Source organism: Citrus sinensis, chromosome 7, assembly GCF_022201045.2.
Source record: "Citrus sinensis cultivar Valencia sweet orange chromosome 7, DVS_A1.0, whole genome shotgun sequence".
NCBI classification, from domain to species: Eukaryota; Viridiplantae; Streptophyta; class Magnoliopsida; order Sapindales; family Rutaceae; genus Citrus; species Citrus sinensis.
Genome location: NC_068562.1, coordinates 25,463,924 through 25,482,420, shown reverse-complemented (window position 1 = coordinate 25,482,420; position 18,497 = coordinate 25,463,924). Strand labels below are relative to the sequence as shown.

The 18,497-nt window shown below is 30.9% G+C and overlaps 2 protein-coding genes across 2 annotated transcripts; one reads left to right on the top strand and one right to left on the bottom strand.

Moving 5' to 3' along the window:
- Window positions 1-557: 557 nt before the first annotated feature.
- Window positions 558-1,633, bottom strand: LOC102620381 (RING-H2 finger protein ATL78). Its single transcript, XM_006464502.4, has one exon. The coding sequence runs from the start codon at window positions 1,564-1,566 to the stop codon at window positions 796-798; it is 771 nt and encodes a 256-aa protein (XP_006464565.2). The 5' UTR covers window positions 1,567-1,633; the 3' UTR covers window positions 558-795.
- A 14,118-nt stretch (window positions 1,634-15,751) lies between these two features.
- Window positions 15,752-16,993, top strand: LOC102620102 (RING-H2 finger protein ATL78-like). Its single transcript, XM_006464501.4, has one exon. The coding sequence runs from the start codon at window positions 15,786-15,788 to the stop codon at window positions 16,473-16,475; it is 690 nt and encodes a 229-aa protein (XP_006464564.1). The 5' UTR covers window positions 15,752-15,785; the 3' UTR covers window positions 16,476-16,993.
- The last annotated feature ends 1,504 nt before the right edge of the window (window positions 16,994-18,497 follow it).

Below are 18,497 nucleotides of genomic sequence, written 5' to 3'. Positions count from 1 at the left end.
ACCCCTTACCTCTTACAAAATTTAAATTTAGAAGTCAACTGAAGAAAATTGTCTGAACACCAATCAATGAGAGGCAATTCCTTGAAATAACCGAGTGGTAATTCTTTGAGATAAGTTGTTTTGCTGCCGTCATCACATTAAATGTTGTATCCGAAGGAGTACAAGATATTATTATATTCTGTTGAAATGTGAAACGCATCCTTGACACACAATCTCCCTAACGTAGTATATTATTGTGGTTAAATGCTTTTTATAATATACAATTAATTATGCATGATATATTGAAATTGGTCCAAAAAGTAATGTTTTTAAAAGAGAAAAAAAAATGCTAGCTGCTTCAGTAAGTTGATTGACCTCTCCGTTAACTGGCATTTTTATTTCTTGATTTTGCCTTCACGGTTGATCGTATCGTCAGTCACTATTGAGTAATCTTTCTACTTTTATTCTTTTGTCAACTAAACTAGGTTTTGTCGGGATGCTATCAACTTTCTGGCCCATTCAATTTGAAGTTTTTCTTATTTTAATTATAATATAAACTCTATTACACAATTTGGGGCTGAAAAAAAAAATCAAATAGCTCATCATTTAAATTATTATTACTTTTTCAATAAACCGACAACTAATTGAGGAGACCCAACTGTACAATTTGCAACTAATACCACTACATTTTTTTGAGAGCTTAAGACACAAAGAGTAACTAAATCTAAAACATAATACAATTAAAAGACTAAATTATTATTAAATACTAGCAATCTAAAATATAATACAATTAAAAGACTAAATTATTATTAAATACTAGCTAATTCCCCTATAATTACGTATCAAACCTTCAGGTTCCAGTGGAGTTATTGTAACAATAGTTTCTTGAGCTGTTACGGGGTTTTCTGATGAGCTAGCAGCTTGACTGCAACCAATGATCTTCTGGCAAGTTTCTATCAAGCAATGTCTGCATTTAGGGCAAGATGAGTGTGAGCTAAGCCACTTATCGATGCACCGGACATGGAATCCATGGTTGCACTTAGGCAGCAGCCGGAGACGATCTCCAGCTGCGAACTCCGATAAGCATATGACACACTCTGTGTCCAAACCTGCGAGGTTCAGCTCAGCTGAGTAGCTCACTACCGGAAAAGTCTTTAAGGCCTTTTGCTTGATGCCTTTGTTGGGTAATATGGCTGCCGAGTTGCTGGCGCCGGACCTGGAGGCTACCAAACTTGAGCATCTGACAACACATCTGATGATGGAGTTCAATCCTAGTGAGCAAATTAGGGCACAAAGTAAGACTGAAAGAACCATAACAACATTTGCATCAAAGGTATTATTGCCTGTGTATACTTCTGCTGGATCATGGCTTTTTCCGGGGACCGGAGGCGGAGCAGTTAGTAGCGATCTTCTTGAGTAAAATTCCCCAAGAAAATCCTGAAAAATTTTTCTGGAAGTGGAAGAAGTGATAGACATTGATGGAAGTTTAAAGAATTTCTGAGAGTTCAATTGAATTAGATTAATTTGCTTATATAGAGGGAACAAAAGGTGGAGAGTTGAGTTAGTTGTAACAAGATCATGTGTCATATTATTAAATTGTTAATTATAGTAGGGAATATTCTGAGGTTTTCGCCCGCAATAGGTTTTTAATTAAATATTATCTTGCAGAAATTATAGAGGGTTTCCAACATGGATCTAATGTGATCCTCCACTGAGCTTTTGTGATGTTTAATGGACTTGCTAATCAAAGTGGGCCATCCCACTTTAATCCCCAAGTGAGAATCAGCTATTCAGCTAAGTTGCATTTGATATTAGTCATTTATAAATGCTTTTGGGGACCCAGTTGCCCAGGAAGGAGCCATGAACCTTCTTAATCTGAAAGGACCTACGTCATATATTTATTTTTCTTGATTGCTTTTGATTGGCTTTTGTAACACTTGTGAAAATTTCTTAATGCTTTTTTGAATCTGCTATTGAGGTACTATAGAAATGTACACGCCAATTATGTTTTAGATCACACTACTAATCAGTACCCAAGTTAGTATAGAAAAATATATAGTCTTTCCTTTGTCTCGAGGCTACTAACTGAGAATCATTTCCTTATTAAGAAGGATCTTTAAAAGAGTATATATGTGAATACTGAAATCGATTGCATGTCGAGGAAACCCTATTGATAAACTAGCCAAAGAAATTAAAAAAGAAAAAAGAAAAAACAACAAGAGTGTGAGAGCTTTCGTATATATTATGAGTGTTAACAGGTTTAATTAGTAAAAGTTTTTAGAGCAACTAGCGTGCAATCATAGGCAGAATTTACAGTTATTCATAACTAATTAAATATTATTTTTAGATTAAAATTATAAATACGGTATAATTTTTTTTTAAAAAGTTATAGTTAGTGATAGGAAAAATATCCCACAATAACTGAGGTTAATTAATAAACTTATACTGTAAGTTTGATGTAACTTTCAACTCTTGAACTACTTTTAAAATACAGGTTAGATCATAAATTTTTATATAATATCATATCCAGACTCATGTACGAATGAACCAACACAATCACATCGGCTGACATTAATTATTCATAAAGATTTCAACTCTGTAAGTTAACATTTCAACTTTCAACTTGTTTGATGCCGATTGCCTTGTCATTATCTTTCTCCCTCTAAACACTCTATAAACATTTGCGCGCTGAGTGCTCTTCATATTTTTAATCATTATCAATTTCCGATGATTTGGCAAATGTTGCACTCCCATCTGTAAGCCACAATCCTTCACAACATGTATCACCTTTTATGCCCATCTGTCAATTCTTTTTCAATAATTTTATTGTCACTTTCTTATCTGTATAAGCTTGGCAAATAATATACTGACATTTATATATATGCTGTATCCATCCGCTGCTTTAACACTATAGATTCATTGAAAAGGTTAATTTCTGTAGATATCATGTGTCTTTACTGCTATGCAACTAGCTGATCGCGATCTACTAGAATCTAATCAATTAGGGAAAAAAATAGCGAGGAAAAAATTTAGGCCAGCTTCTTCTTGTGGCTATGAATTAAAGCGACATTCCCTATAAAATCTTTGCTAATATTAATTATTCAAAATTCAATTGGTATATTTGATTGAAGCATTGAAAGGATTTAAGCTGCTTTTGAAATGGATGATAACATTGGTTGATTTATGTGCAAAAAAGGTTAGGCAATACAGTGGAGTGATATTTCTTTTTCTCTTTTGCAATCATTCTGGTAATAAAGATCGGAGATAGGCCAATGTTAAAGGAATTAATGCTTGTACAGTTGTGCTTTTGCATTTGTTTGTATTAGAACTAACAAAGACTGAATTGATGAAATATCATCTTCTTAATCTGGCTGGATTAGTTGGTGCCAGTTGAGATCAATAAACAAATTTGCTGACACTTGCTGATAAAAATTTATATCAAAGATTCTTTCCAAACAACATATTTATGAAAATACTGGGTAAATAGTAGAAATTAATAAGTGATTTCTTCACAGGTAAGGAAAGTGACAATCTCCCACTTGCATATATCCAATAAATTTATAATTTTGGGATCATGAAAAATTTATTGATTGAGTAAATTCTTTTATTACCGATAAATTAATAATTATGAAGATATTTCATATTTTGAAAAATATGACAGAATTTTTATTTTTTATTTCGTGGTTATTATATTGTATTTGAATGGTAGTTAGCTGCCTTGCATTAATCAGTAGTAATAAGAATATTATAGAGTTTTTATTTTTTCGTGTTAAAGATTATAATTATACTATAGAAGATGTCTCGTGTAAAAAAGTACTTAAGTAAACAACACTGAAAACATATTTTACAAAGGCCACATAAACATGTCACAATGATTTAGTTTCAAATTAAGTAATTATTAATTTGTATAATAAATGAGTTCCATACGAAATTTTAACAAATCTTATAAATTTATTGAAGTATAAATTTACCATATTGGCCCCAAATTGGGGCCAAAATTATTATTTGATTGAGGTTATCAATTTATTTAGGTTTTATTACATATGGTTAGAATAATTGTAGGAGATTGACCAAGTGATTTTCAAACCATTTAATTTGACAAGTGACTATAATATATTGAATTAAAGAAGCCAAAATTTTCAAAATTTAAGTAAATTAATGGTAGAAACTAGAAAATCTTCGAGTACTAAAGCACAAGTCGAAAAGTCGAATTAAAATGGCGTCGCCAACATGAGAAAAGAGATTATTGATTACAAGGAGTAAAGAGTGAATATTATAAAAATGTTCCATAAAGTAAGAAAGTTAGAAAAACAAAATAAAGAACCAAGACAAAAGAGTATAAAGCGTTATAAAAAAGAAGCTTATCACCTGAAAGTTTTGAGGATGCATGCACTAAGATTGCTTAGCATATTTAAACAACTTTAATAATTTGAAGCAGGTGGAATTAAAACACACGCTCCAATAACTTAAAAGGGAAGAGGATACTAAAATTCATAATTTATAATCTTTTTAGGGTTGAATGTTAATATTTTGTGGAGTGTACTTTTATTGCTTACGAGTCGTAGGGGGTTCGTGTTGCTTGTCGTTTATAAAAAAATAATACTGATGCATGTTTTTATTACACTTCTTAGGCGGTTAATATAAGGATTTATGCAAAGGATAATATTTAAAAGAAACAAAAATAATCATAATTCTAGCAGATTGTCCTATCTTCAAAGTACTAACTGTTTTTAAAATCTTTGGCTAAGAAATTGTAGCGCGAATCACTTTCTGTGTTGATCAGCAGATTTCCATATTTGCTGATAATATCTATATTTGGCTAAGAATATAACTTTGAGACAACTCTCAATTTATTAGTTAGTTTTGCAGTACAAATAAAGTCTTCAGCTTTTATATGATATTATAATTAGATTTATGCAAAACTGGGCTCATATTATCTTTTCAAGTGATGTGATAAGACTAGATAAAAAAGATGGCCTGCACATTGTTAGAAAATTGACGAGTGAAACAAACACATAACTAAAGTGAAATTAAAAAATAATGATCATACAGGAACGCTACAATTTACGTGGTTCAACTTTTAACTTTAGGTCAACAGGTGAAGACAAAAGAATCAAACATTATTAGTAAAATGGAGATTACAAATATTGAAGTATTTTAGCTTATTACTTAGAACCTTAGTACACCAAATCTGTCACTCACTAATCATTCAAGAGTTCATTAAAACTCTGAATTCTCTAACTCAACTCTTGACTTCTTTATGAAAGGAGAGAAAATGAATTGAAGAAAATAGGATGCTTTCAAATGAAAATTGCTTCTCTATTTATAATTGAAGCTTACCATGCAAGCATTTATTTTCATAGCAAAAGTCTTGGCCATATTTCAACAACTCTTTCAAAATTTTCAAAATTAATGGCTTTAGTGCCGATTTTTGTGGCAAAGACAAAATTTGTATGCTAGCCACATGCAATTGCTTGCCATATTCATACACGTGCTCAATAATTCTCCCACTTGGAGACTTGATTGATACTTGATCAAGAACCAATCATGTCTCTACACCATTCATTTTCATGTTGCTTACGTTTTCACTAGGCCACAAGAGAATCTACTCCAAACAAACTTATCGGTAGTAATTGGTTTTGTCATAACATCTACTAGGATATCCTTGGTATGAATTTTTCGCAAGTCCATGCTTCCATCTTCTACTACTTCTCAAACAAAGGGGTACTGGACCCTATGTGCATTGTCATAGAATATAAGGCTAGATTCCTTACAATATGCAAGGTACTGAGGTAGACTATATTCCTTATAATGTGCAAGGCACTATGACTGTCCCAAAATATAAAATTTTTCTCCGATTTGTGCCTGAGTTCCCTCAAAACCTTTGTATCCAAATAGCTTCTTTACAAGCTTGTGTAGTTGGCATGTATTTTGCTTTTGTATTAGATAATGCCACAACAACTTGTAATTTCAAAACCTAATTTACAGCTCCTCATGTAAGTGCAAACATATAACTAGTAATGGATTATTTTTTTTTCATATTGCGCTGGACAATAAATTCTGATCCTCCATAACATAATGCAACATTCAATTTTCCTCTAATGTATTGCAGAATAATCTTCACAGTTTTCCAATGCTCTCTACTAGAATTCGTCATGTATTGATTGACTACTCTCTCTACTTGTAAAATGACTAGTCTTGTACAAATAATGGCAAACATTAAACTTACTTCTTCTCTGCTTCGTTGATAGGACACATACTTAAAAATAACTTGAAATTAACAAGTGAGGTAAAGATTGGTTTACAATCTTACATGTTGAAGTGCCACGAGATTTTTTTCATGTAATTCTTATGAGAAACCAAAATCTTTTTATTATTTCTGTCTTGGTGAATTTGCATCCCTAAAGCCATATTCACTGGTCTCAATTCCTTCATATCAAACTCCTTAGCCAACTGTGCCTTTAATTCTTGAACTCAATCTTTGTTAGGGCCTGCTACTAGCATGTGATCTACATTTAATTACAAAATGATGATATTATTATCTTCAAACCTCTTGTAATATGCACAATGGTCTAAATTGAGTATTTCTGACACGACTTACCCTTACGCATATGTCAGATTCAAAACAAATCATGTAGTATGATATCTAAAACTCATGATATAAACTTAATTCATGAATATATTAAATGGCCTTCGGCTTTTACTCTAAATATATAATAACATTTATCTCTCATTTGAAAACATATTCAAACTTCGCACATTTCACCTCTCATTATATACATATACAGCTTAAATATTTACATACGAATATAAAGATGCTCAAAATCCAAGTCTAGCAGCAATGTGTGTCATGACTCAACTTCAATTGATTAAAAATTGAATTGCATGAAATCCAACGGAAACTTAGGAGAAATTGGATAAATAGGAAAATAGTGAACTTGCAACCTAGTAAGTGCATATAAGTAGATAAATAAAAATAAATTAACACACTAGTGCACATGCATAATCGTATGACATTACTTCACAGTGAACACATTACATAAGCAAACATAAAATCATACATACATACATGACAAAACAACACCAAATAGTACCCAAGAGATATAACTCTCAATAATCACTGGGATCATCATTGCAGGAGTATAGTGGGGCAAAACATCTCAATACTCGGGAGAATTTAACTACATCACGTGGATAGAGTAACCTAACTCTCAATAAACATGCGTAGAGCGTATGAGAAATCATACACATATAGTGACTGACAATCACATCTCGTGACTTAACCAATCATATAATCTGCGTACATATAATCATAATATGATACTAAATCATATTATCAAATATAAATGTTTCACAAAATACATAATAATAGTAATAATATCCACCCACAACTCATGTTTCTCTTTGGGGTTCGTTACGGCTCTTGTGAGTTCTTGAATTCTTAGATTTCTCCTAAAAGACAAGGTTAAAAAATTGCTATTAGAACTGATATAAAAACTTATACGTATTACATAAATTAAATCATAACTACTTAAATTTGATAAATCTATTGCCTACTAACTCAATTGATATAGATTTAACTGTCTAACTCTATTTCTATAATATTTTCCTTAATTCCTCTTTTAAATTCTTTTCAACTCTTAGCTTTATAATTTTCTTTTCTTTTTTCCCCTCTTTTTTGTTTTTCTTCTTTTCTTTTCTTTCTTTCTCTCGGTTTCCTTCTTGATTTTTCTCTCTGTTTTGCTTCAATTTATGAAAATGGTGGAAGAAACTTTAATTCTTCGCTTTATATACGCCACCACCTCAAGCATGCACGGCAAGCACACAGGTTAAGCATGCATGTGCTTAAATCAAAGCAAGCAACTTATTGTTGCTTTTGAAATCAACCATATGTGCCTCCTTTAAGCTTGCATGTGCATTACAATTTTGTCTTCAAGGTTTACGATGAAGGAATCAAATCTATTATACCAACGTCTAGACTCCTGTTTGAGACCGCATAAAGATTTGTTCAACCTGCATACCAAATTCTTCTTGCATGTTTCAGTAAAGCGTAATAGTTGGAGCATATATATTTCTTTTTCAAGTTTTTTATGAACAAATGCAGTTTTCACATCTAATTACACTAAATATAAGTCAAACGTAGCATATGTCACCAAGATTACTCTGATTTTCATGAGTCGAACCACCAGAAAAATATCTCATTGAAGTCAATTCATTCTTTCTGAGTATATCATTTCACAATCAATCTTGTACGATACTGCTCAACATGATTATTGACATCACAGTTGAGCTTCGAGACCCATTTGTTACCAATGACTTTTCTAACACGTGTTATCAGTATAACTTTTCATGTTTTATGCTTGTGTAGAGTTTCGATTTCTTCCTGCATTGATGTCATCCACAAAGTAACATATGGATTATTCAAAGCGTCATAGAAGGTTGATGACTTTTCATCCACTATTAAAAGACAATATGTAATATACTCCAAGTGTTCCATACTGGCAGTTGTCTTTCACGAATTAACTCAATTGGTTTTGGTTTCTCGTGCTTTGGTACTACTTTAAAAGAATCTAAATCTTCTTTTTTCGAATTATTTTCTACATATATTGGTACAACTTCTGACTTTTCTTTTACAGTACTATCATCTTCATCTTTCATTTATGGTTGCTCTTCTATATAAATAACATTTCTACTGATGACAATCTTATAGATGATACCATTTCACTCCATCAGCATATCTCAAGAAGACACATCTTATATATCTTAGACCCACCCCATTTCTTTCTTGGGCATTTTACGTCACGTACATAAAACAACCAAATACATTCAAATGAAAGTTATCGGCTAGCTTCCTAGTCCACATTTCCATAGAAGTTTTCAACTTTATTACTATAAATGGCAATCGATTAATCTCATAACAGGTAATTTTGGCTACTTCTGCCCACAATGCATTTGGTAAATTAGTAGTCGGCAACATGACTCTCATTCTCTCTGTCTCCCTCTCTATTCTATTGAGGACTATATATAACCATAAATTGCCTCTGATACTTTCTTGTTTACAAAATGCAAAAAATACTCACAGTTTATATATTCTCTGCCATTATCTATCTAAAAAACTTGATATTTTTTCCGAATTCAAGTTCCACACGTGCTTTATAGTCTTTGAATACTAGAAGTAGACAAATCCTTAATGAAAGTCACCAAGTACTTTACACTTTCTAAGGATATATCTGGCGATTCCCAAATATCAGAATGAGCTAAGTCTAGAATACATTTACTTTTGGCGTTAGATTTGTTGAACTTCATTCTATTTATAACACAATGTTTTTAAAATGAGAAGTTCACTGATTTAAGTCTCGAAAGCAACTTTCGCTTAGAGAGAATCTTTAAACCTTGTTCAATGATTTGGCCATGTTTGAGATGCCACATCATTGCCGACTCTTCTCTATGTGATCTATACACTAGCTTCCTGCAATGCTTCCCCTTTAAGTATGAACAGATTGGTGCTGATTTTTTCTACCTTCATTAACACAAGAACACCTTTAATAATCTTCATGACCCCTTTTTTTCACCATGAGTTTTGCAGGTAAGACTATCTATTTATCCTAAAGATAATGTATTTTTCTTTAGGGCTTTAACATTTAATAACTCCTTAATAGTGTGTACTATATCATCAATTATCTTTATCTTGATTATACTAATACTAGAAATCTCCAAGGCATGATCATCATCTAAATATTTAGATCCTCCTAAGAAAAGTTCATATTCGTGAAACCATTCTCTCCGAGAGGTCATGTGTCAGGTGGTTTCTGAGTCGATAATCCTAATAGTAGATAGCCCTTTTCTACCCTCTGCAATAATTGTTGTCCTGCTGTATAAAATATTACCATCATTTGAGGTACTTGCTACACATCTCTAATCATTTGATGACTTAGGATATTTATTCTCTCTTTTGTTCTGGTTGCACTAACACTCTTTCTCGACGTGCCCCGTTTTGCCACATTTATAACACTTGATTTTCTTCTTATTTCTCGACTTTCATCAATCATGACTATAACTCCCACTGGGGCCATGTTTCTTTGATCACCCTCTCATTATTGTTAGCACTTTTCGCTTACTGCGAACTTGCTTGTCTGTCTTTTGTGCCCTTGCACCTACTATGTTCTCTAATTAGAGTTTAAAACATCATTGAAGATTAGGTACTCCATTAAGATATTGTTTGTCAAGTTGATGATGAGTTGATCATACGAGTCAGGTAGACTTTGAAGTAGAAGCTCCACACGTTCAATTTCTTCTATTTTATGCCCTAACATTATAAGTTGTAAAATTAGAGTTTTCAAAATGTTGATATGGTTAATCACTAATGTTGTTTATGTCATTCGAAGAGTATAAAGTCTCATCTTTAAGGAGATTTTATTTTGTAGCGATTTGGCCTCATATAGTTTCGTAAGAGTATCCCAAATACCCTTTGTTGTATTTTCCTTTGTTATATTGGATAATGTCCCATCTACAAGTGCCAAGTGTAGATCAACAATTGCATTGCTATCTATCTCATTCCACTTGTCATTAGCAATTTCTATATAACTTTCTCTAATTGCTTCTAAACAATTATTTTTCTTTAAAATTGCATGTATCTTCATTTTCCACAACGAAAATTACTCCTGTTGAACTTCTCAATTTCAAACTTTACTACCATTTTGTTAATAAACACGAGACACAAGCTATTTTACCTTAAATAGTTGTGAGTGCTTGTATGTATGGTCATGCACATCAGGAAAGTTTCCAAAAAAGACTGGACAGGTTACAACAGTCTCGCTTAATACCCAGACTTCTCAGGCTCATATTGCCTTTGTAATAAAACTTTCCTAGATATGTGCACAACCATATGTTGCTCCATTAACACCATTATTCCCTGCTTTACACAGTAAAATCCTCTGATTGCTTCCACTTTTTCACAAGAATAGTACCATGTACGTGAATAGTGTCATACACGTGAACAATACAATATTTGTAAACAATACCCCAACTCCAAGAAATACAACTAATGGGTTTAATACCATTATTAGAAAATTGATGGGTAAAGTGGAAACATAACTAAAGTAAAATTGAGAAACAATAATTCCACATGAACACTAAAATTTTTGTAGTTTGACTTTTAGCCTACATCCATAGGCGAACTTAGAAAGATAAAACCTTATTAGTAAACTAGAGATTACAAATATTTAATTATTTTAGCTCACTATTTAAAACCCTAATACACCCAATCTCTCACTCACCAATCATTCAAGAGTTTATTGAAACTCTAAATTCTCTCACTTAACTCTTGACTTCTCTTTGAAAGAAGAGAAAGTAAATTGAAGAAACTAGGATGCTTTCAAATGAAAATTGCTTCTCTATTTATAGTCCAAGTGTACTATGCATTATTTTCATAGCAAAAATCTTGGCCATCTTTCAACAACTCTTTCAAAAATTTCAAAATTAATGGCTTCAGTTATGACTTTGGTGCCAAAGTCAAAAGTAGTATGCTAATCACATAAATTGTTTGCCATATGCATGCACATGCACAACAACCTAACTACGGATATTGAGGAGAATATTTCACATTAGCCAATAATAGTTCTTGAACTAAGAATATAAGACAAATAGTTGCCGCGAAACTCTTTTGTTTTTCCCCTTTAATTTGAATATTACATTACGATATATTGTTATTTGGAATAAGAAAATTCAACTAGAAATTTATCGGGACTTTGTTCCGATAGTTCTATTACGCCACAATTCAAAAGTTCTGATGACAAATGAGTATGTATCATGCTGAAAAGAATATGTTTAATTAGTGTATTAATTAGATGTTGGCATACTAAGAATGTGGAATGCATAATATGAAGTAGCAGTCCAACTATGCTTTTGTTGGTGAATATGCTGAAGTGCTTTCTAAACTATTCAATAATAAGTGGAGCGCTGACTTATGCTGGTTACTGTTCAACCATTATCATATACTTTCGGCGTATTAATCTGATTAATCTGATTAAACAATTTTGGCTAATAAATGGAGGCTTTAAAACTGAATAAGACATCGGTGTGCTGGTCCACATTGATGCCTAATAGTGCCTGAGCAACATTTGGAACCCTGGCCTCCTAAAGATTTGTGAAATAAACACCTATATAAGTTGAGAATTTTTAACTTAATTATATTTGTGAGAAAATAATTTAATTTCTATTTCATTCAACAATTCATATTGATTAAACAATTTTGGCTAATAAAAGGAAGCTTTAAAATTGAATAAGACATCCGTATGCTGGTCCACATTGATGCCTAATAGTGGCTAAGCAACATTTGGAGCCCTGGCCTCCTAAAGATTTGTGAAATAAACACCTATACAAGTTGAGAATTTTTAACTTATATTTGTGAGAAAAAAATTTAATTTCTATTTCATTCAACAATTCATATTTCAAGATATGGATAAAAATTCAGTGTTTATTTTATTGGTCAATCAAATATAAATCTTGAGATTAGAAAAATAAATTTAAATTTTGTCCGCTCAGTACTATTTCTTTCAATAAAAAACAAAGATACATAGGAGAATTGAGCATTGTCAATTCAAAAAAATCTCAAAATCTTTCAAGTAAGAGAGATAAATCACTACTTGTGAATAAACATATAACTGCTATGTAATCTCATTCTATAACAATTAGGGATCGATGTTACCTTTTTTGAGTTTCATCAATATGATTTTGATTCTCAATCACTCAAAAACGTTCATACTGATTGACGGTTTTTTAACAAAACTAATAAAGGCCGGTTATATGCACTTATGAGGAAAAGAAAGTACTTGTAAATATCAAACTCCTTATGTTAAGGGATTCTCCTTGTTTCCATGATTCTTTCTCAATATCTATTCCTAAAGAAAGTTCTTACTACATATACTTATCAATATTATCATTGCCAATGGTCCCAAGCGCCAAACCAAGGTTGGCTTTTGAGTAGCTTTATTTGGATAGCCTCTTAGGTTCGAATCCTATAATAGATAGGGAATAAAAGTTTATTTGGGGTTTGTCCTCCTCTTACATTTTAAAGGAAAAAGAAAATCTTTGCCAATGATGTTCGAATAATACAATTCTGGACTAAATTTCATAATTTTTTTTAACTACTTGTATAAAATCTACCTGCTGTCAAAAGTTGTTAACTTTCAACTTTTGTGTCTTTTTCGCTTTCACTTCTAGAATCCGACATATGATTAAAGACAAACTTTTATTGATCAAGGAATCATGATATTTGTATCAAAAAGAGTATAAAATTAGCACAAAAACAATAAGAGATAAAAAAAAAAAATATATATCTTATAGTAAAAAATTTTCATCCTGTAATGATGGTGTGCTATTTTTAATACTAACTTTTGTGCAACTATTACTACTGTCGATCTGTTGCTAACTTTTGTACTGGTACTTGACATCGATTGATCAAGAAGAAAAAAACTATCATAATTAAGTCTGATTTATATATATAGGAAAAGACTCAAGAAATTAAAGTTAAAAAGTAAAGGAATAATTCAGCAGCGGGGTTGTTTTGACTAATGTTTAAATTTTAGTGGAGAAATTAACGATTAATTTCCACAAAACAGGGATTTTAAAAAAAAATTAATTTCGCCACAAGGCGTTATAAATCTTAAAATGTGTTATTCATGTTATCAATCTTGTTACTTCTATTTTTAATTTTTTCATCTTTCACTATGGAACCGATTTCTTAACATATATTGCTTTTTAGGATTAGTCCAATTTGTTGGACTGTAGATAATTAACTAAATTCCATGTCATTTAAAAGAGAATATTAATTGTATATGATTATGGATTTTTGGTCCCATCCATAGATTTTATTCTCTTTATGAATTGGGATAAGTTAATCATTACCTTGACATATTCTAACATATGTCAGTAAATTCTTAAATTTTCAGTAAAGAATACTAGTAACCCTTTTTTACTATAATATGCTTTAAATATAGTAATTTTAAATTTTAAATAAACAAATATAATATAAAATAATTTAATTTGCCTAGTAAAGTAATCATATTAAAATATTTACAATATTTAAAATTTTTTAAAAATACAACTTATTATATTTATTTTCATAATATATTTGTATTTATTATAAATATTTTATATAAATATGTGTTAAATAGATTTTACAAATAATAAAATATATCTCACGCATTAAAAATATTAAAATTATACTATTTAATACTCAAATAATTTAAAATTTTCTAATATTTATTTTAATATTTATTATAAAATTTACTTTAATATAGTAAGATGTGTCTAATAGATTGTAAAATATTAAAATTATTGAAATTGTTTTAAAATGTATATATTATTGCATTTATTTTTAATATTATATTTACATTTTTATAAAACATTTGAATCGACTTAATAGAGCCAAAAAGGTATGAGTGATGATATAATCACAAACTCTTATACAAACTTATCTTGTAAAACGGATGTGGCATTAATTCATTGGTTGAATGAAAATATAAAATAATAGAAATAAATCATGTGGGTCAAAAAATATTTAATTTAACTAATTTTATTATGCTATATCAATTTGTATAAAATAAATTTGTACAAGAATTTGTACATATATTGTTACTCAAAAGGTATTATAGTTAAAAGGGGGTGTTAATATCCCTTACTGAAAATTTAAAAATTTTCTGACTATTTTTTCAAACTTTGAAGATGTAGTTATCCTTTTCACAAACTTTTTCACACTACAAACAAATTTAATTGCCATTAGCAAATATAGCATTGCCTTTTCCATCGAAAGATGTACGAACAAAAAATGAAACAATCATGACAAATGAACCTGGACAGAACAAAAAACTATAATAGAAATACGCGTAAAGACTAAAAAGGGCAAAAAAAAGTGGATTTGATATAAAAAAAAAAAAGGATTAAATGAACAGAATATTGAAAACACCACCAGAATAGACGAAGCAAAATAATATGAATTTCTTTCTAAGTAAAATTCCAACCATAGACTAGCATTAATATAAATCTTTGCAAAGGGCCGCGATTCTCTCATGAAATGATTTTTTTTTTTTTTACATAAAATTTACATGGGTAACTTATGATTAATAGTTAAAATAAAAATTAAGAATAGTTAAATTCCAACCGTATATTATCATTAATATAAATCAACATCGTAGTATAGATTCTTTAAAATTAAACTCAGTAAAAAATTCCTGATTCTTTTGAGAAACTTTATATACATAAATTCAGGAGAGGAATATTCCACCACATAAAATTATAGCAGCTCAATTACGTATTCCAAAAAAATTTGAGAATAATGAAACTAAGATGTAATATTAGTTATGTAAGTTAATTAAATCATGTAAGATCCAGCGGACAGGTTTCATGCAACTTATTTCTTTAATTTTTGTAAGCTTAGTATGCCGTAAGTATACTCAATGAATTTTAAGTTGAGTTGAGTCTGACTCATATATGATACATTACACATTCAACACATTACAAATAGGCGAATTTGAGAAAAGAATATTCTCAAATTGGAAAAAGGAGAGGACACAGTTTCTATTCGTGCACAGATTGGGAAGGTTCTCGGTATCTTCTTGGGCTAGTGGGTTAAGCGCTAGATTTGGAGATATTGATATTTGCTAATTTATTGAAAGCAGCTGCCAAAAGCTAGTGAGATAATTTTTATTAGAAAGCATCTATATTAACAATTGAATAACATTTTATCATGAGTACTAAAAAAATCAAATTCAAGCCTTCGACTTTTGCTATAAATAGATGATCCCCTAATGCTACCACTCTCCACGAATTTCAAACTGAAATGTCTAACTAAACTCCCTCTAAACATGTCAACAACACCTTCCACCACCACGCAACTATTCCAAGATTTTCTCGGAAAATTTCATTCAAGAAAATTACTCTTACAAAATCAACAACCAGTGATAGCTGCTCCTCCATCTAACCGCGGCGGCGAAAGCAGCTTCGACTCAAATGTTCTGATGGTCCTCTCAGTCCTCTTATGTGCCCTAATTTGTGCTATAGGGTTGGCTTCTCTTGTAAAGTGTTCATTAAGGTGCTCAAGATTAGAAGCTTCTGAGTCTTCAGCAAACTCCTCAGGTTCCGGGTCCTGCAGCTCAGGAATCAAGCAAAAAGCGTTAAAGACTTTCACTGTAGTAAAGTACTCAACAGAGTTGAAGCTTCCAGGTTTGGACACAGAATGTGTTATATGCCTTTCAGAATTTGCTCCTGGTGAGCGTGTACGGCTCCTGCCCAAATGCAACCATGGCTTTCACGTTCGTTGCATCGATAAGTGGCTTAGATCAAATTCTTCATGCCCGAAATGCAGGCATTGCCTTATTGAAAGTTGCCAGAAGATCGTGGGATGTAGCCAGGCTAGCTCCTCATCCATGGCAATGCAAGAAAGTGTTTCAAATATTGTGCCACTAGAACCCGAAAGTGCAGTATGCAGTTATAGATAAATAAGCATAGTGTATATATACATTTTAATTATCTGGTCATTATTGTAAATATATAATTATTTAATCCTTGATTTAAGTTGGAGAGGAGAATTATATTATTGGCATTGGAAAAGAGAAAGGCAGAATGAAGGTGGGATTTAAAAGTGGTTCCGGATTTAGAAATGATGCAATTCAAAGGTTGGAGAATTTGGGCGTTCCACTAATGAATATATATAATCAAAGGCACTGGAAAGCAAGGGAACTGAGTGGATGTTTTTGAATTTGATTTGGACTTGGTGCTTGAAGATTATAGCAGTTGGGTCTTCAGAATTCTCTTTCTCATGAATTGGTGTCATTGTCAATTATTTTCTGTAAATTGGCTTTGAATTTGTCTGTTCAAATTTGGAAAAAAAATAAAAAGAATGAATGAATTTTTTTAATTAATGACTGATAGGTGATCATTGCAACAAATGAAAAGTTTGTATTAATGGTACAAGTGTGAAGCAATTCAAAACAATAAAATTTATCTAGGAACTAAATTTTCTCTCAAAATTTTGCAACTTTTTAGTACTTTGTAGCTATGTTCATATGTTTTGCATCTCTTATATTTCAATACAACAAAGAATTCACCTATGCATCACTTTTATTTCAATACAACAAAGAATTCACCTATCTAGCACGTTTTGCAAATCCTATTCAATAGGTGAAGCGCTGACTTTTGTATTTGTTGAGAATATAGTTCAAAAATGGGTCTCTCATCATATACTCCATCCCCTAGTGAGAGACTTAAAATGCTTTCGGTTCAATATGCCTTTGATATAATTAAACTTTTAAACGCTACTTTAGTCTCAAATATTGAAGAAATTAATTATTTAGTTCATATAATTTTAATAATCATCGAAAACGCTACTATTTTATGGGTCCAACTATTTTAATAATCATCGAAAACGCTACTATTTTATGGGTCCAACTATGTTGCAATAGTGGTACGGTACCACTGTTACTTTCAGCCTTTGGATCTTGCTAATGCAACTATACAACTATAAATCCAATGGCTGATTACAACTGTGGTACCATACTATTGTTGCAACATAGTTTTGCTCCTATTTTATATATGTTTTTGTTAAAATTTACTTAAATATTCTCCATTTTTCATATGTTATTGGTCAAATTTTTTCGAATTATAATTTTTATTGAATAAAAATTTATTTTATCTTAAAAAAGTCATGAACAGTTAAAATAGTTTGAGGTATTTTTGAAAAGAAAAATTATCAGTCATATATCCTTAAATGACACCCGTATCAAACGTGTGAACATTTTTCAAGTGTATCACTCGTATACCCTAAGTTGACAAAACACTTCTGCCGTCCACCAATCCGTTAACTTCCGTTTGCAAGCGCTGACATCATAAGGGTAATTTAGTCTTTTAAGATCGACGAAATTTTGATTAAAAAACGACATGTCATCTCATTTACCTAGTAAAAAAGGACATGTCATATGATATATATTGATAAAAATGACATGTCATCCCATTTATCGGATAATTGTTAATAATTGCTAAAAAAAACTATTTTACAACCAAATCTACTCCTCCAAAATTTAACCTAAATTTTTAAAGATCTACTCCTCCAAGCTCCAACTGGAAATTTTTATGGTATAATATGTATAATTGTAAATAATATGTTGTTAATATTTTTTATGGTATAATATGGATATTTTTTATGGATAATTGTTAATAATATGTACCATTAATAATTTATTTTTTTAATAAAAAAATGCATTGTTAATAACAAAATAGAAAAAATTGTGTATTGAAAATTTAGGTTAATTTTTGGGGTAAATTTATCTTTTTACCTTATTTTGAGTTTCAAGGGCAAAACAGTCAATTTGCCACAATTATGTTAACTTTCTAACGGAAGTTAACGGATTGGTAGACGGTAGAAGTATTTTGTCAATTTAAGGTATACGAGTGATACACTTGAAAAATGTTCACACACGTTTGATACGAGTGTCATTTAAGGGTATATGACTGATAATTTTCCT

What these genes read in the sequence shown, in the direction of transcription:
- LOC102620381 (XM_006464502.4), bottom strand. Translation starts at nt 1,566, where the DNA reads ATGACACATGATCTTGTTACAACTAACTCAACTCTCCACCTTTTGTTC.
- LOC102620102 (XM_006464501.4), top strand. Translation starts at nt 15,786, where the DNA reads ATGCTACCACTCTCCACGAATTTCAAACTGAAATGTCTAACTAAACTC.